This window comes from Branchiostoma belcheri, unplaced genomic scaffold (assembly GCF_001625305.1).
Source record: "Branchiostoma belcheri isolate BF01 breed outbred unplaced genomic scaffold, Haploidv18h27 scaffold116, whole genome shotgun sequence".
Taxonomy (NCBI): domain Eukaryota; kingdom Metazoa; phylum Chordata; class Leptocardii; order Amphioxiformes; family Branchiostomatidae; genus Branchiostoma; species Branchiostoma belcheri.
The window spans coordinates 544,892-572,641 of record NW_017802558.1 but is presented as its reverse complement, the minus strand read 5'-3'; the positions used below and the strand labels follow the sequence as shown (position 1 = coordinate 572,641).

The 27,750-nt window shown below is 41.4% G+C and overlaps 1 protein-coding gene across 1 annotated transcript; it reads right to left on the bottom strand.

Annotated features, from left to right (window-relative positions):
* Positions 1-7,035: 7,035 nt before the first annotated feature.
* On the bottom strand, positions 7,036-23,254 carry LOC109462420 (RNA polymerase II elongation factor ELL-like). The gene is made up of 2 exons (XM_019758967.1): positions 23,040-23,254; positions 7,036-11,974 (listed from the first exon to the last, which is right to left on the bottom strand). The coding sequence occupies exons 1-2, from the start codon at positions 23,208-23,210 to the stop codon at positions 11,864-11,866; spliced, it is 282 nt and encodes a 93-aa protein (XP_019614526.1). The 5' UTR covers positions 23,211-23,254; the 3' UTR covers positions 7,036-11,863.
* Positions 23,255-27,750: the final 4,496 nt, after the last annotated feature.

Here is a 27,750-nt window from a genome sequence, read left to right as displayed (position 1 = left end):
AGTTGAATTTTCCGAAACACTTCTTCTTTGTCGATCAAAAAAATTCTCCATTGCTCAACTTTTAAATGATGAGAGCATCTGAATTTCTGAAACATCTGAAACACATCAATTTTAGACCAGAACTGGGCTCTATCTCTTGGCCCTGCTGTCTCCAGGACCCTCTTTGAAATATGTGTCAGAATTGATATCATGATAAACTGCATTGATCTTCGAGATCTTCAGCAGAAAGTGACTGTGTACGTAAAGTATGGAATGAAACTGTTACTGTTATGATGAGATTATCTGAAACACATCAATTTTAGACGTGGACTGGGCTCTCTCCACCTTGTCTCCCAGTCTCTTTGAAATGTATAAACTTCATTTATATTTTAAGATCTTCAAGCAAAAAAATGACTATGTAATGTGTACAGCAGCGTTCTAGCTAGCTTCCATCCATCTTTCTGTCATTTGACCAAATTTTGACTCTCATGACAGACAAAAATTTTGCCCAATCCTTCATCTTTTACAGACAAAACTTGGTGTGTAAAGATATGAAAAGAGGTGTAAACTTAGTCTACCAGGAAAATTTGCCCCTAAAAATGCAGGAAAAAGCATACAGGGGGCCAAGATTTTAAAATCTTCCAGGACACCCCCCGACCCCCTAGGGTTGTCGCACTTCAGGTGCGTTCGATACGTCAAACAAAATTGCAATGACGGAAAAAAATTCAGACTGGCTTCAACACTGGTAGTACCAGTATACAAAGTATGGTCTTAAAACTGTAACATTGCAGGGTGCAAAAATAAAAGGCCAGAGAACAGCTGACATCCATCACGGACTTGTTAAGGTTGGCCTGATCTTAGGGGAATCATCCTGGCACCATTCCAACTGGTGTTTTCAACATGAGCAGAATGGCATCCCTGACCGGGAGTTGAAAAAGATCAAGAGCTTATATCTGATTTTTCATTGGGGACGACTGGGTTGTAATGACTGCAGATCACAAATTTTCTGTCTCACGTGGCGCATAACGGATTAGAGGGGCGCACTGTCAATTCAAAACTTTTTTTCAGAGGTGTGGACAGATATTTGTAGGTCTTTAACGTTTCTAAAGCTTATAAGCAAATAAAAGTCTATATTCTGAACCATTTGATAGCATAGAAGTTATTTCAAGAAGACAACGTCATCAGACTTTAAAAGTTTAATAGATATGCTACGCATTTCTGAGCATTGATAACATCACTCCAAAGTTTATACTGGAGCAAAAGGGTTGTAAGCAGCTTCAGCCAAACAAAGGAAGGCCATGCAGAGTAGCTGTCAACATGTCCAAGAGTTGCTTTTAACACAAATCCTTCCTGTCAGTAAGATGACCTGTAAACAATTGGTCAAATCCTGTCTCTAACTTTAAGGCCGTATCAATCTAATTATTGGTTTAACCTTACTAAAAAAATATTAAGAATGTATAATGATAATATCATTACGTAGTGGCCTGGTATCAAGCTTTGGTCCTCTCCGCAATGGTATTGTAAGTATGGAGGCACACTAGTTATTTCCCTTAGGCCACACTGACTTAATTTTATGGATGACATCCTCTGAAGACCTCCAAACTATAGTGCACACGGGCAAAATAAAAAAAATTCCAGCCCCAAAAATGCTAGTACATAGCGACTTTTACGATAAGCCGACACATGCTGGCCTTTTGCGGCATTATAATATGGTTGTCACTGTACTGGGTACTTGAGTTCTGTGGAGCTCCGGCAGCCTGGGTGCCATCCTCCAGTAATGCCACCGGCTCCCTACTGTCGTTAACTACCATGGACTATGGAGGACGGCACCCAGGCCAGAGCCTCGTCAGAGATGATTTTTTTTTGAGAACAGGCAAAAATCAAGTCACGTGTGGATGTCATCCATAAAATTAAATCAGTATGGCCTTACACAATAGAACCAGCACAAGGATCTGTAGTACTGTACACATACATGTAGCTAACCCTCCAGTTTCCCATCGTTTCCCATCATAGCGTGCAGGGTGTCAGACAGTCCGAGTTAAAGCTCTACTTTGAAATTCTCATCTGCCCTGTGTGTTGTGACCTGCCTGAACTGTGTGGGTGGGTGCAGGTTGAGGTTGGATGGGCTTTCTCCACCATAGTTATCAAGTTCAGAACTTAGGGCAGTCAGTCAACGACAGAAGTACACACTCGAATTCTGATAACACATGTAACATAGAGATATCTACATTCGATTAATCCTCTCGACATCCGGTTATAAAGCATATTTTTATTGGCCATGGTACTTTCAATGGGAGGGTTAACCTGCACATTTAAATTCACCTACTCAAATCCTATAGTATACATTTTCTTTCCAAGGCCATTCTGTTAAATGGATTTTTAAGCTCTTGCAAAGCACGATGTTATCACTATATAGTATCAGCTCTTGAGAGACTGCATCAATGTTTGGTTCAAACATTTTATAAACATAGTGTATTTGAATGATTTGTTAAATTGTTATATGTCTGTGCAAGGAGCTTCCATCATGTGCTTGAGAGGCTCAGATAGGGACTTTGGGTATTTTTTAATGTTGGATGTCAAAATACGATCTGGTATTTACAAACCTCCCATTACAAGCCTCAGGACAACCCTGCATATTGTGCAGCTATTCCTTTAGCTGTTTCCTGCCAATTTTCCATTAAAATCACCATTGTACACAATCCAAATATCATGCAAGGTTGACAGAAGATGAAGTGGCTGGATTAATTAAATTCTCTGTGGCAGAGAAACATAGAGACTGGGTGTAGCATTCAGAGCTACCCCATGAGAGCCCAACCTGCTGAAACATATTGTGCGGATATTTCTTCAATTGTTCCCTGCAAATATCCCATTAAAATCACCATTGTATACAATCCAAATATCATGTAAGGTTGACAGAAGATGTATTGGTACATAATTGGCTGGATTAAAGGTAATTCTCTGCGGCTGATTAAATTCCAATACACCAGCTGTCACTTCAACCACACAACACCCCAGGGTGCCACAGGGATCCCCCTTCTCAGGAAATCTGGGACTAAATTATCATCAATAATGATTTCTTGATTACAATTTATCACTTTTTTAGCTGACACCTTCTTAAAGTTAAACCCCTTTTGACAGTAATACAGGGGAAGCCATGGGTTCATGCTAGCAGTGATATATTGACAAATGTACCACACGTTGATACTGTTCTGAAGTAAATAATGCTTTTGTGGATGAGTAGAGCATGCAGAAACTGTATGCAGGTGTTGTTATCGCTCTTCCTAATTTTGAACGTTTGTAAGAAAAGTCTGAAAAAAAAATCAAAGTCATGACAACGGATTGAAGTCCAACTGGATGCAGACATACGTGTACATGTAAACTTGAGGTCATAGGCTGTCATTTTGCTTGCGGAATGCAATCATATGCACACCAAAATTAATGTTGCTATCGATAAACAGTATAAATTAGCTTTTGTTTAGGTATTGCCAACATCCATGTCCTCTTGTACTAAAAAAATATTTCTGTGCTAAATTCACTCCCTCCATTTCCCTTACTGAAGTTCATCTGATGTCAACCATCATTGATAATGGTGAAAAACAGAATAAGAAGGAATAAAGAGGCATTAGGCCACAACAATTTAATTAGTTGGTTCTCGGATTCACCTGCTTCATTTTTTTCTGATTTGCAAAGAAAATTTCAGCACATTTCAGGCTCTTTATTTTGACCCCAACGTACAGTTGAAGGAACTGTTCTCTTCAGAGATACAGTGGTTTCGTTAAAAGTTCAAAATTCATTGTTTGAATTACAAACCAGCCTGGTATGTTGACTTCATGGCCCCTATCATAGCATTTGGGGCTATCATAGGATGCCTAGGCCCTTTTTTATCTATTTTTTTCTGAAAAAATCTAAGAACCAACAAATCAAATTGGGGTGGCTGCAAGACAGCAGGGCTTGACCATGAAGTGTTAGTCAGGATTTTGTCCATTTGTCTCACCTAAAACGGTGTTTTCTAACTGACCATTAACCCAAATACCAAGTCAGCAAATCCCAGCAAATTACCTTTTCATCACAAGGACTCCATTTCAGTGCGAAGAATCAATGACAACTTCCCTAGAGGCACGGTACCCAGAATTAAGTTTCCGATTCCTCTCAAAGTCTGATGGTCCTGAGAGGTAAGCAATCTAGAACAACGAAGTCCCCTTCAAGGTTGAATGCTTGGTCAGTTTCATATGCCTGTGAATAACTGTATAGTACACTACATTTTGCAAGATTATGTTAAAATTGATGGCTAATTGCTTGCACAGTGTCAAACAAAATAAGGTCAAAGAAAGCAATAGGAGACATACAACAACTGTCTGATCAGCTTATACTATACTATGTTTACTATTATGGGGTTTGACTTCTTCTTTGAATGCAGTGGATAAATGAATTGTCCCACATTCTGCATAATATAACGTGTTTTGTGATCTAAGTAGAGACCTAGTATTTTGATGATCTTAACAGATGAAGCAAAGTAACACAGTGGATGGAAAAACCCAGACTTATCCTTAATTCCACAACAGTATAAATTGGGTGAACCAAGGATGTCTCATTTAGACCTCCTTGGGTAAATTTATAGCAGTCATCGTAAGGACAGTACCCAATGGATGTATAACTTAAATGGTCTTAAAAACGTGTCAAGGAGAACTAGAACTGGGCAGTCAGTAACACCAGAAGGGCTTAGCGACTACAGGTCTAGCATCACCAATTGTGACGATTACTATCTTCAGTGTCGCTTCCTTCCAAGGTGGGTGGGTAGGCCTGACAGAGCTTGAAATTACACAGTTGAGTTTCATAACTCCACAAATAATGTGTGCTTTAGTCAAAATTTATTCATTGTCTGTTCGCACCTGTGCCTCGGTGGGCCGTTTTGTAGGCATATGAAGTCATGGAGGTGAGTTTAAGTTCATCACATTATCCCCACACTCCCGAATGAGCCTCCTGAGGCTGGGAGCGCACTCTGGTGTGAAAGTGCACATAAATACTGTGACCCATCCCGACTTATGGACTGTTTTACAGCCATTGGAGGTGTAAATTTGTGGTCTGGCTGGGAACCCACTGGTCAGTCTTTCAGGAGGTGAAGGGGACAAATTGTCTCCGGACAGAGGTCATCTCGGGAGAGGCTTTGGGCAGCACATTATTTAACGTTGTACATGGAAAACATATGGTTATGTACAATCCTAGGTAGGAGATGTGTGTATTTTTCTTAGATTTGCCTCCTGTTCTCCCTTCAGTTTGTTCAAACACATGGGATGGGGGAGGGCGGGGGTACATGTATGTCCTCACTCAGTCTGGTTCAAGTGTAACCAGGGAAATAACCGTAAGATCTGTTAGAATTTATTTTAGGTCCACACCAATTTGTATTTGTTTGGTTCTGATATTTTCAAAAAAGTAATGAAGCCACAGGGCAAAAAAAAAAAAACAGACCTAGGCATCCTCTGATAGCCCCCAAAGCTATGATAGGTGCCCTGAGGCTTGTTTATAATTCAAACGATGAATTTTTATCCTTTTTGTCAAAACAGTGTACTGTGTTATTTTTATTTCTATTCAGATCAAATCAGAGAAAAAAAATTGAAGCAGGCAAATCCAAGAACCAACTAATTAAATTGTTGTGGCCTTATCTTTTGAAACTTTTTCTCTATCTTCTTCATCCTGTAGCAGACTCCAAAAGGCTGGTAGATGATGAGTTCTCGTCTGTTCATAGTGAATGGCACCAGTAACGTTGTGGCTGGCTACTTGACCATGGAGTCTGGTAGACTAGATCTTTGATTTTTAACCTTCTTGATCAAAGCAATATTATACTATATCAGTAGAGATTAAAATCATACAAACGTATTCCTGTTCCTGTTTCACAAATTTGTCAATACGTGGTCAATTTGCTCTAAGTCGACATTCAGATATCTGACTTGCTTACTGGCATAAATGGTCTAATCCACAACAAAGAGAGCCCCTATGGGACATTTTGAGTACTGCAGCAAACAAGTCAATATTTTGCAAACTTCACTTGCATCATTATTGCAGGTTGTATTCTGATGTTCATTGCCACTCTGTAATTCTGACAAGTTGGTCACTTTCTAGTATGTTTGATAAGAATTTCATAAAAATGAGATTTTGGATGTCTACATACATGTATACATGTACATGTAATTGGCAGCAACTTTACGTATATTTCTACTACAAGCACTATATACATGTATACTATAAATGGTTCAGTCACATACATTGTGTGATCGTGAGGACATTCTTTGTATAGACCTTTAATCCTTGTTCTGTCACAGCCTGCTTGAAAACACTGCAACGTCAAAATAAGATGTGTCTACGACTCTACGCATAACGAAAGATAAGTTATGCCTGTTCATTTCTTGAGCCCAAACTACCTTCCTGTTTGTAAGGAGTACCATGCAACTGTGTGGCCACATTTTGTCCAATCTGTACGTTGAAATCGCATCTCTTTTATCCTTTATGACAGGTCTGCAACAGTGATTCAAACACTTCTCCCAACTTTTGAAGCATTCCACTATTCAAGTGCAAAAATATGTACTAGTAGTCACTCAATATACTTTGCTATACATGTATATACTCATGGAGTTTCACTCTAACTCATGATATACTCAATCCAAGGTTAACCCTTTGCGCACCAGATTGGAAAATGTATGTGGGATAAATAGTGTACTTGAACATGAATGCTGACCTCTATCATACAAGATGCATTGTCACAATTTCCTCCAACGGTGCGTGTGTGAAACCTAGTTACCTCCTTGCTCAATTCCTTGACAATGACTGAAACTGCAGACCTTTGCTGATTGTCTTCCCTCTCTAGTACACACACACACCAGAATATTTCAGCCTGACAGTATTCATACCTTACGCCGTACTTGTCGTAGTGGGTTGTGCGGAGAATATAATGATGGTCTGAGAAAGGCGGAACAGAAGCGCAGCCCATTCCTTCTCCTGTAACAAGTTGCCACAGGGCTATGGCCATGCATGAGGAAAATAAAACATGAGGGACTGACACGCTTTTGAACTGCTCGTTTCTCGCCTTTATTGCAGAAGCTTCTTGTCACACATACATAGTACATGTCAATAAAATGCTCTCATCTCTTTCCAACTTAAAAAAAAGAGAACAAGTGGTCGACGTTAGATGGTTATGAAATACTGTTACGGTCACATAGGAAAAAACAGGTTCCTGCTTCCCTTGTTGAAAATTTCAAAACAAAATTTTGTAGTGGCTTACGACAGTCTTAGTTCATTATTTTGTGAACTCAACAAACCTGAACTTAAAAACAATGTTGTGTCAGTTTAAGGGAAGGAATATCGTATAGGTTAGAAGCCACTGGTACATCATTTCTTTGCATAATTTGAGTCACAATCAAAACAGAGCTGGTCAATTCTTGCATTCATGTAAGTCCACCTTCTTGAAACAAAGTACTTATTAATAACACAAATCAGCAAATAGGAAAATGCATATTGTCATTTCTCAAAATTAGGGAATAACAAGTAATTAAATACAATAAATAGAATATCATTTTTGTTACTTGTCTTTGACAAAAAAGTTTTTGCTAATTTAGCACACCTTCGTCCAACACAACACAATACAGGGCAGTTCAATTCAAATTCAATTTTTATATTAATACACAATTACTGCTGAACAAAGGAGCTCATCCTTACACAATCACGACACGGGGATCCAATCAATTTGCAAATTAAGATCACGCCAGTGGCATTGCAAAGTATCCCTGGGCTTACCCTGGGTGACTAAGAAGCGATATCTTGATCACTAGCAGAGCGTGCAGTCTGAAGATAAGTTGCAATACCTAATGTGTAACTTCTAACGTGGCACTAGGTAGTTATCAGGCTCAATGTGATGGGGGAATAGAATATCTTAATGTCCATGCACTTTTGCCGGAATATTCCGTCGTGCCCTGACTTTGTGTGACTTTGCTATCTATCCTTCATGCCTTTCAGACTGCATGTGGCATAATCACGTATTTGTTCTTTAGTTCTGGGACGCCACGGCTGTCTCGTTTCATACATGGGTCTGTGTCACAAAAGGGAGAGAAAGAGTCGTGCAAAAAAAGTTCTGCTACATCCAAAGACTGCTCTACAGTCTCCAATTTGTTTTTAAAACATTCTGTATTCTGGTTAGAACTCCTGATTTGTCCTGCCATTGTGGCCATACAGTTAGTATACAATTCTGACAGAGGTTAGCCTGGGACCCTTTCACAATAGTTTCAACCCTTGGAGTGCATATGGTATTACCATTCTTCAGAGTGGATATAACCTAATCAGGATGGCTACACAGAAATCTGAATAACTGGAGGGTATAATGGTTTGATGAAGTCTTGATCTATGGTTCCAAAGAGGAGACCTTGAAAAGAACAGACCACAAAAAGTCTCCATCTGTACTGGTCTTTGCTGAGAGGTCGCCAGTACAGAATGATGTGCCAACACTTCACATCAATTCCAACATTTGAGCGTACCTGGGTGCAGAGATAACGTGGGGAAACGGCAACTTTTTGTGTTGTTCAGTCAATGAGAAGATCTGTTTTAACCCACACCACATTACAGCACAATGTACAGTTCAAGTACCATATTCAAACATAAAAAAAAACTTCTCTTCTAAAGCGATTAATCTCCAGCTGCTGTGAAAGTGGTTTTATGTTGTAGATGTGGATAGCAGTACCCCCCACTGGGCTAGTGATTATAGCACTGTCATACGTTACATCACACCATTCTCTGAGAACCATTCTTGAAGCACAGTCTTAAACTGTTTTGGCAGTACAGAAATGCAGGCCAAAATACATGCAGGCTACCAAAAGTTCAACATATAGGACGTTATAAAACGTCCTTGGTTCAACTCAGTACTTTTCTTTTGCTAAAACACTACCAGTGGTGGGATGTTAGGGTAGTAGAACTTTGATATCAGAGATGTTATGGTGAAGAAGATAAAATCAACAGGTGAAAAATGTACAGTACATTGAAAACAACAGACCCACTCAGAGAACACAATACAAGGATGAGTCTTAGAGTTGTTGAATGCAAGGAATGGCACTACTGGAATAGAATTGCTTGCTATCTGTAGGAATGTTGCTCTTGGATCTTTGGCTAACAGCATGAAACTCAAATCTGATCTGTGGGAACGAGCAAAGAATGTACGTGCAGCAGTTGTTACGTGGAACCATTATTGAAAGTATGTATTGCATTGGGTCTTCATGATTCAGAAGAAGAAGGGACTCGCCTCATATTGGACATTTTCCAAATCGAATCATACAGGCTTACCCGTGTGGCAATTTGCTTGATGGCAAGTGAAATACAGTTCCGAGGGGAACGCGGTATTAATCTCAGAGCTCTTACAGGAATGTTTTTACTGTTGCCACTGCAGAAGAATTAGTTTTACAGCCGGCGATATGTTCACCCATGTGAGGCCCGGCACATTTTACGGCAGAGTCTGGCTGCACACAATCATAAACTGTGCGGAAATGAGACATCAAATCACTCATTTGCAACATAAGCTTCTCCTCAAATGCCAAACAATTTTCTGGCGAAATCTTTTATGGCACTGACTCAGCACTCTTTTTTTCACTGCTTCCATTTGGAGTGTTTCTCTGAGGATGAAACTCGTCTTTGATAGAGGAAAACTCTGCTACAGACCGTAAAATTCTGGCGTACTTCAAGGTTTTAAGGGACTGAGACGGCCGGTATCCTTGAGTTTACAGTCAAAAGAACATATCAACAAAATAAAAATGGGCCAACATGTCCAAGGAAATATGCATAATGCATGCGGGTATAATCTAAATCAAAGGTATATGCATGTGTGTTCACATAGATATATTAATGCAAGTGATATGTTGACTTGCTGTGTTATATCATAGGGGTTTTATAGATATAAACAGCACTTTTCCCAATGTTTTCAGTGATTAAAGCAACTACCGGTACGTTGAAAGCAACTACATTGTAAGTAGGAGATAACAATATCAAACAACAGTCTTTTTTTCCTCATTATAGGAAGACTGTTGTACAAAGGAAAGCTGCAGGGTCAATAAGATATGATCACAAGATTGTGTTAGTGGAGTGGGCATACATAGCCTGAGGTGGGGTACCACATGCACATTCCAGAGGGAATGCCCTGGGCCAAATGCAGTCCAAAGATGGCCTTGGAAAAGGTGTAACACTTTATGAGAAGTTTTCCTCCCAGGGAATTCCCGCCACGTTGTTTGTTGCCCCCAGGTTCAAGCCGAGATTGCTGCTTCAGCTGAGTTAACAAAGTCGTGCCGCGTAGTGGTGGAACAGAGCCCCGCTACCCTCGAAAAAAAACTTTGGTTGTGCAAAAACCCCGCCATGATTGGAAAGTGTATAAGGGAACCTGCTGGGGGCTTAAGATCCGCTGTTTCCTTATGCCTCGGATTAACATATCTAAGAAAGTGGAACTCTGCGTGTAGGCGAGGGTTTCTCATCCGCACTTAATAGACCGTGTCCACGCATCCAGTTTTCCTGATTACTGCAATCATTGGTGTGGAATTGCTACCTGTGCAAGGTCATGTACGCTAAGAAAAGGAAAGACTGAAAAAAAAAAATCCTCTCACAGCAAATGCTCAAGGAGGGACAATACTGTTCAGGGGTAAATTGAGCTACTAGTCCTAGCCCTGTTGGCCTAGTGTATTTACACATTAAATATACCTAGTTATTATAGGATAACAATAATATTAATACAATGTACTTGGATATCAATTAATTGCAGCAGCAAAAGCAAATAGTACTTTTTTGGGGCTGTGCCACGCACTGTGACCTCGAGGTTGGAAAACTTCCTCCCAAAGAGAGGAAATTTCCTGTTTGTGCTGTACTTGAAGCCTGGCATTGGCTTGGTGAGACTTGGCACTTTCCGTGCTACTAGTAGCAAGAACAATTTGCAAAAGACATCCTTTCTTTCTTTTGGATGTGGGGCAGAAGTACAATATGTGCTTACTGCCAACTTCTTGAAACACCTGTCCCAGCAAACGTCTTGCTGTCGGCTGATCATCTTTTGCTTGCATTTCCTTTTTTTTCTTTTCCTTTATTCATTTATTCTCTGGGCTAATTATAGTTGTGCTGAATGCATTAGACACACAACAGGTGACCCTTCCAATCTTCGTCAGTCAGCAAGAAGGCCAGACAGTGACTGCGACCACTGAACTGCGAATAGGTGAAGCTTTTTTGAAACAGGACGGGAAAGTTTGAACAAGTAACTGACAGGAAGATTACACACCTTCCCTGCTTTTCAAGTCGTGGTTACGAGCCCTGCATTTAACACATTCCACCTGGGAGATTTTTCCTAGCAGGCTGATTCCTCGAGGCCACAGCGGGTGACACAGGGGGTAAGTCCAAGTCCTCGCTGGCACCACACTCCACTGAACATCTCTACTTCCCACTTCCCAACGTGCCGGGACCCTGGGACAGTGGAACTCATAAATATTCCTCACTTATCCACCCGGGTACTGACTTGGTGCAGCAGTCGCTGGATGAATTGATTCATAAGCTTATGGATAACGGCATCGATGTCAACTTTTCTGACACTCGCAGTTAGCCTTGCAGACAAGAGTCGTGCCACAACAAATGAAGGACTTCGGTGGGGAAAATCGACAGCTACAAGGCTCTGATCGTAATTCATCATATACCGGTCTAGTTCTATATTTATCAATGCTGGTGTTGATTGGAAGCGACGCACCGTTGTGATTGTTTCTATGAGGATTGTCGGGGAGTAACGAGGCCGGCGGAGTGCGATGCCATAATTATCCAGTCCTAATGCTTCATTTCCACATCGTAAGTCCGTGAACAAGAGATATGTTGTGGTGAAGAGGTACCCTTCTGGCTATGTGCAGGGGAAGTTGGCCCTGTCGTATTCTAGTATACAATTCTTGATGTGAGCCAGTTTGGCATGGAGGTCCTTCCACCGTCTCTTCTGGCCCTGGTACTTTTGATCCTGCAGATAAAAGAACAGCGTGCATTAGTGTTACATGTCCACATCATAATATGATGGCTTGACTTGCATTAGGTTTTACGATAGCTTTTTCTCATTTCTCATCTCAAATTTTATGCTACTTTGTAAAAGGTTTTTAAAAAACATAAGTGGGAAGGAAATTTAACAAGACATGATAAATATGACAAAAGATTTACTCGGGTATCACCTGCTCTTAAAACGACAACCGACGATCGGATCACTACGTTGAGGCGAATCCTAACCTGTATTCCATTACCTGATAACGACTGGAAACGGTCATTATGTTGCTATTACGGTTTGCCATTTCCTGCCATTTCCTAAAGCTGCAGTAGCCCGCAGTATCAGCCACTATCAGTCTGACTAACCCATTCCCAACAGGCATCCTTATCAAGGGCCATGTATCTCACATGTACAGTCCCAAATCTCTCACATTCAGTATACACTACCATCAGACAGAGCTATTGTTTTAGAGATAAGATATTAACAGGAGAACACACTGAGGGCTAGTTATCTACACGGGGTGCCATGAATCTAACAAATCCTGCTATTCAAGGGCAGATTGCTGGCAGGAGGAGGATTAGAGTCTCCACTGTGTAATGCTGCACAGAGATGAAACATCTTGAAAGAAACGACGTCATTCTTAAGAGATAATGGCATCAAGAGGGCTGCGAGCCTTTTTTGCTGCACTAGATTATGACACAGTACGTGCCCTTTTACCCGGAGTCTACGAAATGTAAATTGCACGATCTTGTAAAAGGAGGTTTTGGCGATGTTATTGGATTTCCTACGACTGCCTATTCGTGTATGATTGCTGTACTGCTGGTAACGTGGCTTGGCAATTCACTGGCTCACCCCTCAAATCTACTGATGAAGAGTGTGGCTGGCACAGCCCCCATGGTGCATTGATATTGTCATTTTTTTTTCAGGATTTATATACAATATTCTGATTGCTCCCATGTTGTGATGGCTGCCGTTACTAAGAGAAAATGATAGTGACCAAAAAACGAAGTAAAAAACGTGTTATGGAGACTTGACGGCTCGGGGTACGAACGTGGCCTACTCAGTATTCATCCCTGTGGCCCGCCACAGTTAACCGCACAACCACGCAAGTGCGTAAGTTCTGCCTCGTTGAGTAAGGGGGTCTGTCTCACAAACTACTGTGGTTTGAGTCGTACTAACAGGAATAGCAGCTAACTAACCAAGAAATGGGGTGCCATCATGAAAGGCTTTTGTTGAGACCTGGAAAGCTGACAGGACTGTTACCTACATGTACAAAGAGAGCTTTTCATTGCCTATTCTCATGGCGAAAGCGGAAAGCCACTCTTTCAACAAAAAAAGTGTAATTGATGTCTGCCCGAGGTAACAAGTCCAATGTCTAAAAATTCAATAAGCTCTTAAAGCCTCCTTTCATCACCAAGAATGCCCAGCCAGGCAAATGAGCCGTACAGATGGAAGATGTGAGACAGAGATACGCACAAAGAGAACAGTCTTCTTTAGTAGACTTAATTAGCAATACCAATATACGCCAGGTAAACTACAAAGCTCCTACTTACATGCATTATGTGACATCCTGAAAACTACTTACACAACTCCAGAGAAGAACTTAGGTAATAAAATCAAGATGCGTCTGGAATCTATAACCAGCCCTTAGCTCCTTGTCAGGCATTCTATCCGAGCACGGTCATTACATCTTCATACGCTTCTTGTTGTTGATAGATTACTGCAGAAATGGAACTGTCACCCTGAAGACTATTCATATTGCACGTGTCGTAAACCCTCCCGTAGCCCGGGGCTACAGTTGGTTAGGAAGCTCCGCAGTTCATCGTCCTATTCGCAAAGTTCCCGAACTGAGACTGTGGGGTGAATGACTAATGATGTACACCTGACGTGTGGACATCTACATGTACATGTGGGTAAAGGCACGTAGTGAGGATTCGCTTTGGAGAAAGAAATTGGGTGAACTTTTTGGCTTTTATACTATCATGCTGCAAAGTACATATGTCATAGAATACATGTACTGGGTAAAGGCACGTAGTAAGGATTAGTTTCCAAGAAAGAAATTGGGTGAAATTTTTGGCTTTTATACTATCATGCTGCAAAGTATGTTACATATGTCATAGAATACATGTACTGGGTAAAGGCACGTAGTGAGGATTAGTTTTGGAGAGAGAAATTGGGTGAAATTTTGGCTGTTTTAACTTACTATGATGCTGCAAAGTGCAATGTATGTTACATATGTCACTGAAGTCATGTGCATCTACATGTAGGTAAAGGCACGTAGTGAGGATTAGCTTTCGAGAAAGAAACTGGGTGAAATTTTTTACTGTTTTACTATCACGCTAATATCAACAAACATCAAATCATCATTTAACAATAAGGAACTTATCTTTAAACTAGAATTCCGAGATCTCATACCTCCATGAAATATGATCTTGATATGTAAATGTAAATTTCTTCTTTAATTGTGCAAATGACCTCTGCATTAACATGATATATGCATCGTGATGTATGTTAACTTTTGATTAACTTACAGATGTCCCAAGTATGACATTCTCATCATTCACCATTACGAAATCATAGAATTTTCGCATTAATTATGCAAATTAGGTCATCATTTGCATAATTAGTATCTGTTGAAGTTCCGCCTGCCATAGGTTACATACATTACATGTATGTAAGTAGTATAATGTAAAACACTGTAATTATAGAATTTCCTCATTAATTATGCAAATAAAGTCCTCATTTGCATAATTTGCATTTAATTATGTACATCTCTCTCTCAGCTACCTACACACCAAAAATAATGAAAATATGTTGTTCCTGTCTGGACTTATTGGCTTTTAAACATTTCGCCAGAAAGTGCCCTGCAGTTCCAGAACAAGCCGCTAGGGGGCCCAAACTCAAATGACTTCTTCCCAAGCACGAGAGCTACCTTCCACCAAAATTTCATGACCCTAGCATGTCCAGATCGCGAGATATCAAAACCGGAAGTTGCGCTGCAGTACCAAGGGAAGCCACTAGGGGGACAAAAATCTCATCATTTCCAGTTTTCGTCACACCCTACCAACACACCAAGTATGAAACCAATCCATCCAGGCGTTCTTGAGTTATCTTGTTGACCAACAGACAGACGGACGGACAGATAAACGCAACTGAAAATATAACCTCCATGACACATTTCATGGAGGTAAATATCAGGGTCTAACTGTAAACTCAACTAATACAAATGTATGTTCTAGGCATTCAAAAAGTCCTCAGGCACTGTTCTATACGGCCAAGGCTTAGCTTTGGAGAAAGAATCAGAGTGAACTATTTGGCTGTTATGATACTGCAATGTTGCAATATTTCATATGTCATTTAAGGGGCCAAGGCCGATCTACTCTAGCCTGGGTACCATCCTCTGTAGACACCGCTGGCTCTCTCCTATTGTTGGTACCACAGAGCCATCAACAACAAAGAGCCGTAACTACAGAGGATGGTACCCAGGCTAACCCTACTCAGCCCATCTAACATGTGTTACTTCCAGCCTCCCAATTCATGTGCAAACACACCATACCGGGTACTTTGAGAGAGTACGGGGATGTGTCAGGGTACTGAGAACCCCGTCTGTGTATTCATGACGCTGAAACCTGCAATTTGTATCACAACTTTGCATGCCTGGGAGAAAGTGATTCCCTTTTATATGCAGAATAGAGAAGCCTAGCTAAATTGTCAGCTCATGTGGAAATATATACTAGTATTAGTATATGAGGACATTGACTCCTCTTCCTTGGCATATGCTATATTCAGACAAACACTTCCAACAATCCATGTAGTAAATCTTGGTCAAAAAAATAACAAAAATAAATTCTTTCCATATATTCAGGTGTCTAAGTACCTGGATGTGACAACTGTGTGGCAAATCATGTACTGTAACAAGCACAATACTGAATGTAAGTGTAACATAAATAGGTCCTATTACACTGTGCAGAGTATAGGGGTGGTGCCATGCCTGTAGCCAGGGGGGGTTGGGGGTTCTGAGCTAAAGGTCTAAAAGGTCCACTTTTTGGTCCACTTTTTGTGTAAAGGTCCACTTTTTGGTCTACTTTTTATGTAAAGGTCCAACATTTTTTATGTAAAGGTCCAAGATTTCTTGAAAAGATTGGAATCGTAGAAAAACTGCTCCCTTTGTCATTGATTCAATGATTGAATAAATATTTATCTCTGATTTTTTCTTGGAAATCCTCTCAAAAATGCACGAAATGCCATTTTAGAAGGTTCAATTTTCAAAATTTTCCAGGGGAGCATGCCCCAAGACCCCCCTAGGAACCTCGCGCCTTCGGCACTCGAGGTTCCCTCCAGCAGTGGGAAGACCCCCCCCCCATTCAAAATGCTGGCTACGGGCATGGGTGCCCATCTCAATTTCTGTAGCCATTCGGCCACACAATTGTGCAAGCACTATATATTATAGCAGGGGGCTAGTCCGCTGGTAGTGTTGTGTCTTTGACCTTCCCATACTCTAATCTCATAGATGCTGAGTGCTAACACCGGTTAACAGAGAAAGCAGTATGTACCATTTTTAAAAGTTTAAGTAGTATGACCTGTGTGGGATTTGAACTCACGACCTCTTGGTTACAAAGCGAGCACTCTTCCCGATTGAGCTACTAACTTCCACAAAGATACGTTCAACGTAGTGAAAGACATTCTTCACTACTCTTTCCAACTACGTACCGTAGTACAACAAACATTATACTTCTGCTGAACGGCCCAAAAGTGAGGTGCGCCACAAGTACCTGAGAGATGGCTGAACCATTGACAAAATGAGGGTTTAAAAGTTCATATCTCGGAGCCCGCCTTTCCGTGAAGGCTATGATCACTAGTCATGCCTTCCCTGTAAGACCTGGCGAGGTAATAACTATTCCTCCTTATTACAACATTGATCCAGCTGCGAGTCAGTGGAACAGTGTCATAGAAGGGTACGTCATACTGTAAATCACTTAATGTTCGCCGTAGCAAAGGTTTGCAGTCTGAGAAAAATGGACATGTTCGCAGAACTATAATTGTTTACGGTGGTGGCAGGTGCAGCAAAAAGAAAGTCGGTGAATCATTTTTTCACGGTAATGATAAGCTCATGGTACAGAAGTGAATATAAAAGTACCAAGAAAAAAATCGTGATTTACAGTACATGTATCACCTGTACTAAACTTGCTCTTGGCTTGCTGCTAGAAGATTTCTCGAAAGCTGCCTTTCTACCAGCAAGAGAAATTTGCTATAATGTTACAGTGCATAAAGCAGTTGAAGGAGGGATATGTATCCATACAGGGCCAGGGGTATGAATTACTAAGAGCACAAAATGAAAGGCACTGCACACATTTCTGTAGTGAAGCACTGGCGTGAATGCTAGACTTTCTAACCTCATTTTCTGTTCATAGACTCTACAAAACATGCATCATCTGTCCATTAGCTTTCAGCACACAAGTGTACATTGTAACCCTGATGGTGCTCCATTTTCCAGCCTGCTCCGGACTTTCATCTGGATGTTATGTATGACAAGGACGACACGGGCCTTCCCCGGGTTTCCCCGCAAGTTTTCTCCGCTTTATAATGTCACGTCGGTCTCACTTTGTTAGAGGATAACTCTCTTCCCCTGTGTGTACCCTACAGTAGCACGGCTGCCACCCAGAATGTCAGACATGATTAGTTGAGCCAATTAGCATTCAGTCTTGACGACCATGTCAAAATGCTTCCCTTCTTGTGGTAACAGTACAATAATTGGCGGGCGATCTTGCTCCCTGTAATGACACCCCCAAGTGGTATAAATGTCAGAGTGCCATTGTATGAAATCTGGAGGAAAAGCATGACCACTTCGAAAAGATATCACATTGAGTACAAGACTTGGAGCCATTCGGTTTCTATGGCATGGCAAAAGAGACTTTGTCCACATACACTGGGCACAATCGCTCATTTCATAGGCATGGTTCCTCGCGTCACGAGTAGTCAGTCCACGTTCTTGTTCCAATATTCTCTTACAAAATTTGTTGCCCGGGTTAAAATTCAGCATGCCCAGAAGGTGGCAGAACAAACCGTCGGAGAATTTTAAGCAAGTCGAACATTCAGGAACAGAACATGGTACATCTTTCATGTGGCTCACATTACCGTAAATCACTTTGTTTTTGCTTTACTTTTATATTATCAGTGAGTCACTTTCTGTACCATGAATTTAACATAACCGCGAACAAATCATTCGCTGACTTTCTTCTGCACCTGTCATAACTGTGAACATATAGTTCCGCAAACATGTCCCGCAAACATGTCCACTTTTCTAAGGCTGCGAAATTTTGCTACCACCAATATAAAGTGACTTACAGTATTATCCATGAACCTTGTAGTGATTACAAAGCAAAGTGAACGATATCAACGGGGATCAAAAAGCTTGCTGAGCAAAAACCCTGCCTTTCCACCTACGTATACGATGTGACGAAAGGAGGGAAATTGATCGCATCTCTTTAGAGTCACCGTAACAGATACAGCTGGGAGCCTGCACAAAGACCCTCTTCACAACCTGTCCCAGACTTTAATTTCGGCGTCTAGTTCCACTCGCACAAGATTCTGATTAAGGTCGACTCATTTCCTGTCTGTGTGCATGTGAGGTATCAGATCTGGAGCGGGGACACGCAATTACAATGGGAACACGGAGAGATCCGACTTCGGTGTCGCACTGTGGGCTGTGGAATCAAATTCTATACTCCCACTCCCTATAGCTTATCCCTAGGGGGTCATGGTGGGTCAGTGTCCTGAACAGTGCACAGGAGTTGATAGTCTGCCTTCTCTTTCTCTCATCCCGATGTAATTTTCCTGCTGAGATCTGCCCCTTCACCCTACACTATGTGTACATGGAGACATCATTGGAACCCCAAAACTGATTGCGAGCGTGCGAATAGAAAAAAAAGTTTGGTAAAAAAAAGTTGCCAAGTTGTCTTCATTATGAAATCTACATGGTTAGGGAGGCTGAACAGACTATGGTTTGGCGGTGGATTGCTCATTCCTTGACAAAAATTGGAGTTGTACAGTTGAAATTATGGGGAATGTCCAATTTCTTGTGTTGGAAATTACAGTTTAAACTTGCTTTCTACCCACACAGATGAACTTTCAAGATACATGTAACAAGTTTAACACAGAATCTTTAGCAGGCTCTACAAGACAGCCTTTGTAGGGACTTATACTGTGTTTTGCTTGAGTATTCAATCTCCCGTGGGCCCGGCTTCCTAGAAACCGAGTACAGAGAACTAATACGCCATCAAGAAGAAAAGCACATCCAAGAAGCCTGGCTAATAGAGTGTGCTAAGAAGACTACGTTTAGCAATAGTCAACTGCCTGACCCTTCCTGATTACCAGGTCCTCCCATAGGACAGTGTACTACTAATCAGTACACCAGAACTCAAGAATAATGATCCCTGTTGAAGCATTTCTAAAGTTTCTGATGTGTTGTCTACTCTACAAGAAAGGACACCTGAGGCAAATGGATTTTCAGTCTAGACAAAAAGGGTGTAAAGCCGTGTGTGGAAAAAGTTGACGCGAACCTGACCTACTAAGGTATACCTAGCACGTCTGCAGAACGTACTGCACCCACACGAAACCTGTTTTCCTTGGATGTTTGGTCACTGTTGCCTCAGAATTTTGCCTGTTGCACTTGATACTGTAAATCACAGTTTTTTTGTACTTTTATATTTGTGGTTTTCGTGGTCACTTCTATAGCCCGAACTTATCATCACCATTAACAAATAATTCGGCTGCTATCTTTTTTCTGCACCTACCGCTACTGCGAACGTACAGTTCTGTGAACTGTCCATTTTTCTCAGACAGCATTAACTTTTGCTACCGCAAACATAAACTGAATTACTATATTTTTCTGACACTAAATTTGAAAACTACAGATGGGATGATATCCTTAAAAATACACGTTGAATACAACCTTAAAACAAGACATTCTGCCAAAGTGCTATGCACAATACATTACGGGTTTCGCGCAGGTGCAGTACGTTCTGCCGACGTGCTGATAAACTTGATGTTGGAAAAACTTTGTTATCCGGAGGCTGATCTGCAGCAATGATGACCCCCTTTAAGGCCTACCTTCTCCATCCACAGTGTCAGAGCGATGCAGCATCACTAATCTTCTGTAGCTAATGATGTAACAATTGGTGCTGATTACAGGCCAGGTGTTGGCACTCATTCACTTTCCCCGGTCGGTCGGTTTGGTCTCCGAACACCAATATCATGATGAGGAGCTCTCGCTGTCATCAGGAGAAATAGATTGGATCCAAGGCCGAGTGAGCAGGGCGCCGACTAGACAGTGCCGGGCTCAAAATTACTTTTTTTTTCTGCATACCAGTGCAGGTTACATTTAAAGTTAGAGTACTCCACGCGCCCATCTCCATTTCTGTAGACCTTGGGGCCACTCCAATTGTGCAATCACTACAGCAGGGGGCCAGTCCACTAGTAGTGGTGTGTGTTTAACTCTCATAATCTTTCTCAAATGCTGAGTGCTAAGAAAGCAGTTTGTACACATGTACCATTTTTAAAGTCCTTGGTATGACTCAGCCAGGGATCGAACTCATGACCTATTACATGTAAATGCAAGGCGAGCATTCTACCCACTTGGCCATTGCACCTGCACCACACAAGTTTTACCTGCATTTTAAAACTGTTCAGAAACCATTGTTCTTTTATACTTTATAGGTGGTAACAGCCAATGCAGCAAAAAGAATCCACTTAAGATGTACATACATATATATATATATACCCAGTACATGGACCAGTGCAGGTTAGGTGCAGGTAGACATCAAGAAACACCTACACAGCTACCTAATTTTACCAGCACTAAGGTGCATATACCCAGTACATGGACCAGTGCAGGTTAGGTGCAGGTAGACATCAGAAATACCTTCACAGCTCCAATTTTACCTGCACTAACCTGCATATACCCAGTACATGGACCAGTGCAGGTTAGGTGCAGGTAGGCATCAGAAATACCTTCACAGCTCCAATTTTACCTGCACTAACCTGCATATGTCCAGTATATGGACCAGTACAGGTTAGATGCAGGTAGACATCAGAAATACCTGCACAGCCCCAATTTTACATGCACTAACCTGCATATACCCAGTACATGGACCAGTGCAGGTAGATATCAGAAATACCTGCACACTCCAATTCTACCTGCACTAAGGTCCATAAACACCCAGTATTTCCAGCCCTGCAGTGTAACTACATGTATGTATGTAGTCAGTCCAAGACAGCAGTAAACCAATCAATGTCTCATAAGGGCTGAGGATGTTAAAGGAGTATCTGGATGTACTAAAACTGGTCTCACTGAGATGGGGAACTGCCCAGGCACAGTTCTGTTGGGTCTGGTGTAATTTCAGGAGGTGCTCTGTTAATCTAAGTGGTAATCAATCAATGTGATACTGGGGGGCTAACAGTGTTTGTTCAACCTTCCCTACTTTTGATTTAACCTCGGCAAACTGATGAGTCAAGGCCTACTTTCAATTAGCGCGGGTGATTTATGTAAGACTACCAGTGGAAACAAGCACTTAATCACGCCAGCTAGACTTATCATGGCTTTCAATGGCAGGGTACAACCATATCCAAAATATACTTTTTTTTCATACATCGTAGTCCAAAGGCCACACCAATTTGATTTGTTGGTTCTCTCTTTCTCTTTTTTTGCAGAAAAAAACATATGAAGCGACATGGCGAAAAAAAAATTAAACAAAACAGGCCTAGGCATTCTACGATAACCCCAATGCATGATGGGAGCCATGATGTAAAAATAAGAGGCTAGTTTGTAGGCAAAACTTCTAATCAAACTACTGCATTGATAGATGGGAAAACTGTATAAACTCTAAAAAATAAGGGACTTCCTTCAACTGTTGGGGCCAAGATATGAGCATTTTGTAGTTGATTATGACCCCCTTTTTTTGCAAATCAGAAAAAAATGAAGCGGGTGAATCCGTGAACCAACAAATCAAATTGGTGTGGCCTTGTCATTGATTTCAATGGCAGTCTACAACTACATGAAAAATGTTTTTTGGTAAATCATTCCCATAACCCTACCTCTGAAAGTCTAGAACTTTCATGTACTTTTCTATCCTCTGTAAGTGTAAAATATGTTAGGAGAAAAGTTGCATCACCCAATAGATAAGTCAGAAAAACATCCCTATCTTCCCTCCTAAATATCTGCCTGTCACACAGGTCATTGAATAAGTTTAATATACAAGTTTCGAGTTATCTATATGTATGACAGCACGACTCTGCTTCAAAAATTGATCGGAAAATTACTCCTTTTTCCAATATTGTGTTATTGCCTGAAAGATGTGGCAGTCATATGAAAGAAATTTCTGAGCCCTGTGAGTATCGATACACACAAAGGAATAACAAAACAGATCCATCTTATCTATCTGCGATTTCTAACCTCATAAATTTGAATGGATGTTATTAGCTGGGGAACAAACACATGCAATATTTCACCCAGAAATGCATACATAATTACGTATTTTAAGGCACTGTGAAGTAAGTCTAAACTTGAAGACAATAAAGGTCAACACTGTGCATAGTAAAGCCCCCCGTCACACATTCACGAATTTGGCCTCCCGAACACAAGGTGAATACGTGCCGACCATGGAGGAGTGGATTGGCCCAAAGTTGGCCGGGTCAGTTGGTGAATTCGGCTACGGTTCGGCTGCGCCAGCCGAATGTTTAAAAATGTTTCAAACATTTGAGAGGCGCTCGTGAGGTTTGATCATAGTTGGTTTGTTTTAGACCGTACGCCAGCAAAAACACCATCCAGCCATCCGGGAGTAAGTCAGCAGTGTTGGGAAGTGTGTTCGGGGATCAAATTTGACTGTGATTTAACTCAAATTCGTTAAGATTCATGTAAAAAGGTAGGTGTGGCCTAAATCTGGTCAGAGTGCTCCCGAACATCAGCTAGTCGGCTGGTGTTCGGGGGAAGGTCGTGAATGTGTGACACAGGCTAATTTAATGCAGTTCGTTGCCCCCGGGTGTAACTTACAGCTTGGATCTTGTCGTATTCCTGCAGGACTTGTTTCTGTATTCTCTTGTAGTTATTGCTCCCTTCAGGCAGCTTTCGCAGCTCCGCCTCCAGGTCGCTGAATCTCTGCGAAACCTTCTGGATGTTGGCGTACAGCTGCTTGTACTCCTCGTACTCCCGGTTGAAGTCCATCTTGTAAGACTGCCGCTGGTCGTATTTCGAGATTGGTGGGTAGTGACTGGAGGAAAGAATATCAAATTTCGTCCCTAAATGGATTTCCATTCCTCACCACATGATCTGTTCTCTATTATTCCAGCATTACCGGCGACAAATCTATCTATGGGACAGTCTAAATGTATACGGATAGTCATTCACAGTAATGAAGAGAACTCAGAATCAAATTGAGAACATATCAGATCAAATTAGGAGCATGTCTAATGCATTATAGAAAGAGGGATGNGATCCGACTTCGGTGTCGCACTGTGGGCTGTGGAATCAAATTCTATACTCCCACTCCCTATAGCTCATCCCTAGGGGGTCATGGTGGGTCAGTGTCCTGAACAGTACACAGGAGTTGATAGTCTGCCTTCTCTTTCTCTCATCCCGGATGTAATTTTCCTGCTCAGATCTGCTCCTTCACCCTACACTATGTGTACATGGAGACATCATTGGAACCCCCAAAACTGATTGCGAGCGTGCGAATAGAAAAAAAAGTTTGGTAAAAAAAGTTGCCAAGTTGTCTTCATTATGAAATCTACATGGTTAGGGAGGCTGAACAGACTATGGTTTGAAGGTGGATTGCTCATTCCTTGACAAAAATTGGAGTTGTACAGTTGAAATTATGGGGAATGTCCAATTTCTTGTGTTGGAAATTACAGTTTAAACTTGCTTTCTACCCACACAGATGAACTTTCAAGATACATTTAACAAGTTTAACACAGAATCTTTAGCAGGCTCTACAAGACAGCCTTTGTAGGGACTTATACTGTGTTTTGCTTGAGTATTCAATCTCCCGTGGGCCCGGCTTCCTAGAAACCGAGTACAGAGAACTAATATGCCATCAAGAAGAAAAGCACATCCAAGAAGCCTGACTAATAGAGTGTGCTAAGAAGACTACGTTTAGCAATAGTCAACTGCCTGACCCTTCCTGATTACCAGGTCCTCCCATAGGACAGTGTACTACTAATCAGTACACCAGAACTCAAGAATAATGACCCCTGTTGAAGCATTTCTAAAGTTTCTGATGTGTTGTCTACTCTACAAGAAAGGACACCTGAGGCAAATGGATTTTCAGTCTAGACAAAAAGGGTGTAAAGCCGTGTGTGGAAAAAGTTGACGCGAACCTGACCTACTAAGGTATACCTAGCACGTCTGCAGAACGTACTGCACCTACACGAAACCTGTTTTCGTTGGATGTTTGGTCACTGTTGCCTCAGAATTTTGCCTGTTGCACTTGATACTGTAAATCACAGTTTTTTTGTACTTTTATATTTGTGGTTTTCGTGGTCACTTCTATAGCCCGAACTTATCATCACCATGAACAAATAATTCGGCTGCTATCTTTTTTCTGCACCTACCGCTACTGCGAACATACAGTTCTGTGAACTGTCCATTTTTCTCAGACAGCATTAACTTTTGCTACCGCAAACATAAACTGAATTACTATATTTTTCTGACACTAAATTTGAAAACTACAGATGGGATGATATCCTTAAAAATACACGTTGAATACAACCTTAAAACAAGACATTCTGCCACCTACGCACAATACATTACGGGTTTCGCGCAGGTGCAGTACGTTCTGCCGACGTGCTGATAAACTTGATGTTGGAAAAACTTTGTTATCCGGTGGCTGATCTGCAGTTATGATGACCCCCTTTAAGGCCTACCTTCTCCATCCACACTGCCAGAACGATGCAGCATCACTAATCTTCTGTAGCTAATGATGTAACAATTGGTGCTGATTACAGGCCAGGCGTTGGCACTCATTCATTTCCCCCGGTGGCGGTTTGGTCTCCGAACACCAATATCATGATGAGGAGCTCTCGCTAGTCATCAGGAGAAATAGATTGGATCCAAGGCCGAGTGAGCAGGGCGCCGACTAGACAGTGCCGGGCTCAAAATACTTTTTTTTTCTGCATACCAGTGCAGGTAACATTTAAAGTTAGAGTACTCCACGCGCCCATCTCCATTTCTGTAGACCTTGGGCCACTCAATTGTGCAATCACTACAGCAGGGGGCCAGTCCACTAGTAGTGGTGTGTGTTTAACTCTCATAATCTTTCTCAAATGCTGAGTGCTAAGAAGCAGTTTGTACACATGTACCATTTTTTAAAGTCCTTGGTATGACTTAGCCAGGGATCGAACTCGTGACCTACTAAATGCAGGGCGAGCACTCTACCCACTTGGCCATTGCACCTGTACCAGACAAATTTTACCTGCATATACTGTTCAGAAACCATTGTTCTTTTATACTTTATAGGTGGTAACAGCCAATGCAGCAAAAAGAATCCACTTAAGATGTACATATGTATATATATATACCCAGTACATGGCCCAGTGCAGGTTAGGTGCAGGTAGACATCAGAAATACCTGCACAGCTCCAATTTTACCAGCACTAAGGTGCATATACCCAGTACATGGACCAGTGCAGGTTAGGTGCAGGTAGACATCAGAAATACCTTCACAGCTCCAATTTTACCTGCACTAACCTGCATATACCCAGTACATGGACCAGTGCAGGTTAGGTGCAGGTAGGCATCAGAAATACCTTCACAGCTCCAATTTTACCCGCACTAACCTGCATATGTCCAGTATATGGACCAGTACAGGTTAGATGCAGGTAGACATCAGAAATACCTGCACAGCCCCAATTTTACATGCACTAACCTGCATATACCCAGTACATGGACCAGTGCAGGTAGATATCAGAAATACCTGCACACTCCAATTCTACCTGCACTAAGGTCCATAAACACCCAGTATTTCCAGCCCTGCAGTGTAACTACATGTATGTATGTAGTCGGTCCAAGACAGCAGTAAACCAATCAATGTCTCATTAGGGCTGAGGATGTTAAAGGAGTATCTGGATGTACTAAAACTGGACTCACTGAGATGGGGAACTGCCCAGGCACAGTTCTGTTGGGTCTGGTGTAATTTCAGGAGGTGCTCTGTTAATTTAAGTGGTAATCAATCAATGTGATACTGGGGGGCTAACAGTGTTTGTTCAACCTTCCCTACTTTTGATTTAACCTCGGCAAACTGATGAGTCAAGGCCTACTTTCAATTAGCGCGGGTGATTTATGTAAGACTACCAGTGGAAACAAGCACTTAATCACGCCAGCTAGACTTATCATGGCTTTCAATGGCAGGGTACAACCATATCCAAAATATACTTTTTTTTCTATACATCGTAGTCCAAAGGCCACACCAATTTGATTTGTTGGTTCTCTCTTTCTCTTTTTTTGCAGAAAAAAACATATGAAGCGACATGAAGCGAAAAAAATTAAACAAAACAGGCCAAGGCATTCTACGATAACCCCAAATGCTATGATGGGAGCCATGATGTAAAAATAAGAGGCTGGTTTGTAAGCAAACTGCTAATCAAACCCCTGCATTGATAGATGGGAAAACTGTATAAACTCTAAAAATAAGGGACTTCCTTCAACTGTTGGGGCCAAGATATGAGCATTTTGTAGTTGATTATGACCCCCCTTTTTTGCAGATCAGAAAAAAATGAAGCGGGTGAATCCGTGAACCAACAAATCAAATTGGTGTGGCCTTGTCATTGATTTCAATGGCAGTCTACAACTACATGAAAAATGTTTTTTGATAAATCATTCCCCATAACCCTACCTCTGAAAGTCTAGAACTTTCATGTACTTTTCTATCCTCTGTAAGTGTAAATATGTTAGGAGAAAAGTTGCATCACCCAATAGATAAGTCAGAAAAACATCCCTATCTTCCCTCCTAAATATCTGCCTGTCACACAGGTTATTGAATAAGTTTAATATACAAGTTTCGAGTTATCTATATGTATGACAGCACGACTCTGCTTCAAAAATTGATCGGAATATTACTCCTTTTCCAATATTGTGTTATTGCCTGAAAGATGTGGCAGTCATATGAAAGAAATTTCTGAGCCCTGTGAGTATCGATACACACAAAGGAATAACAAAACAGATCCATCTTATCTATCTGCGATTTCTAACCTCATAAATTTGAATGGATGTTATTAGCTGGGGAACAAACACAATGCAATATTTCACCCAGAAATGCATACATAATTACGTATTTTAAGGCACTGTGAAGTAAGTCTAAACTTGACGGCAATAAAGGTCAGCACAGTACAGTAAAGCCCCCGTCACACATTCACGAATTTGGCCTCCCGAACACAAGGTGAATACGTGCCGACCATGGAGGAGTGGATTGGCCCAAAGTTGACCGGGTCAGTTGGGGAATTCGGCTACGGTTCTGCTGCGCCAGCCGAATGTTTAAAAATGTTTAAAACATTTGAGAGGCGCTCGTGAGGTTTGATCATAGTTGGTTTGTTTTAGACCGTAAGTCAGCAAAAACACCATCCAGCCATCGGGGAGTAAGTCAGCAGTGTTGGGAAGTGTGTTCGGGGATCAAATTTGACTGTGATTCAACTCAAATTCGTTAAGATTCATGTAAAAAGGTAGGCGTGGCCTAAATCTGGTCAGAGTGCTCCCGAACATCAGCTAGTCGGCTG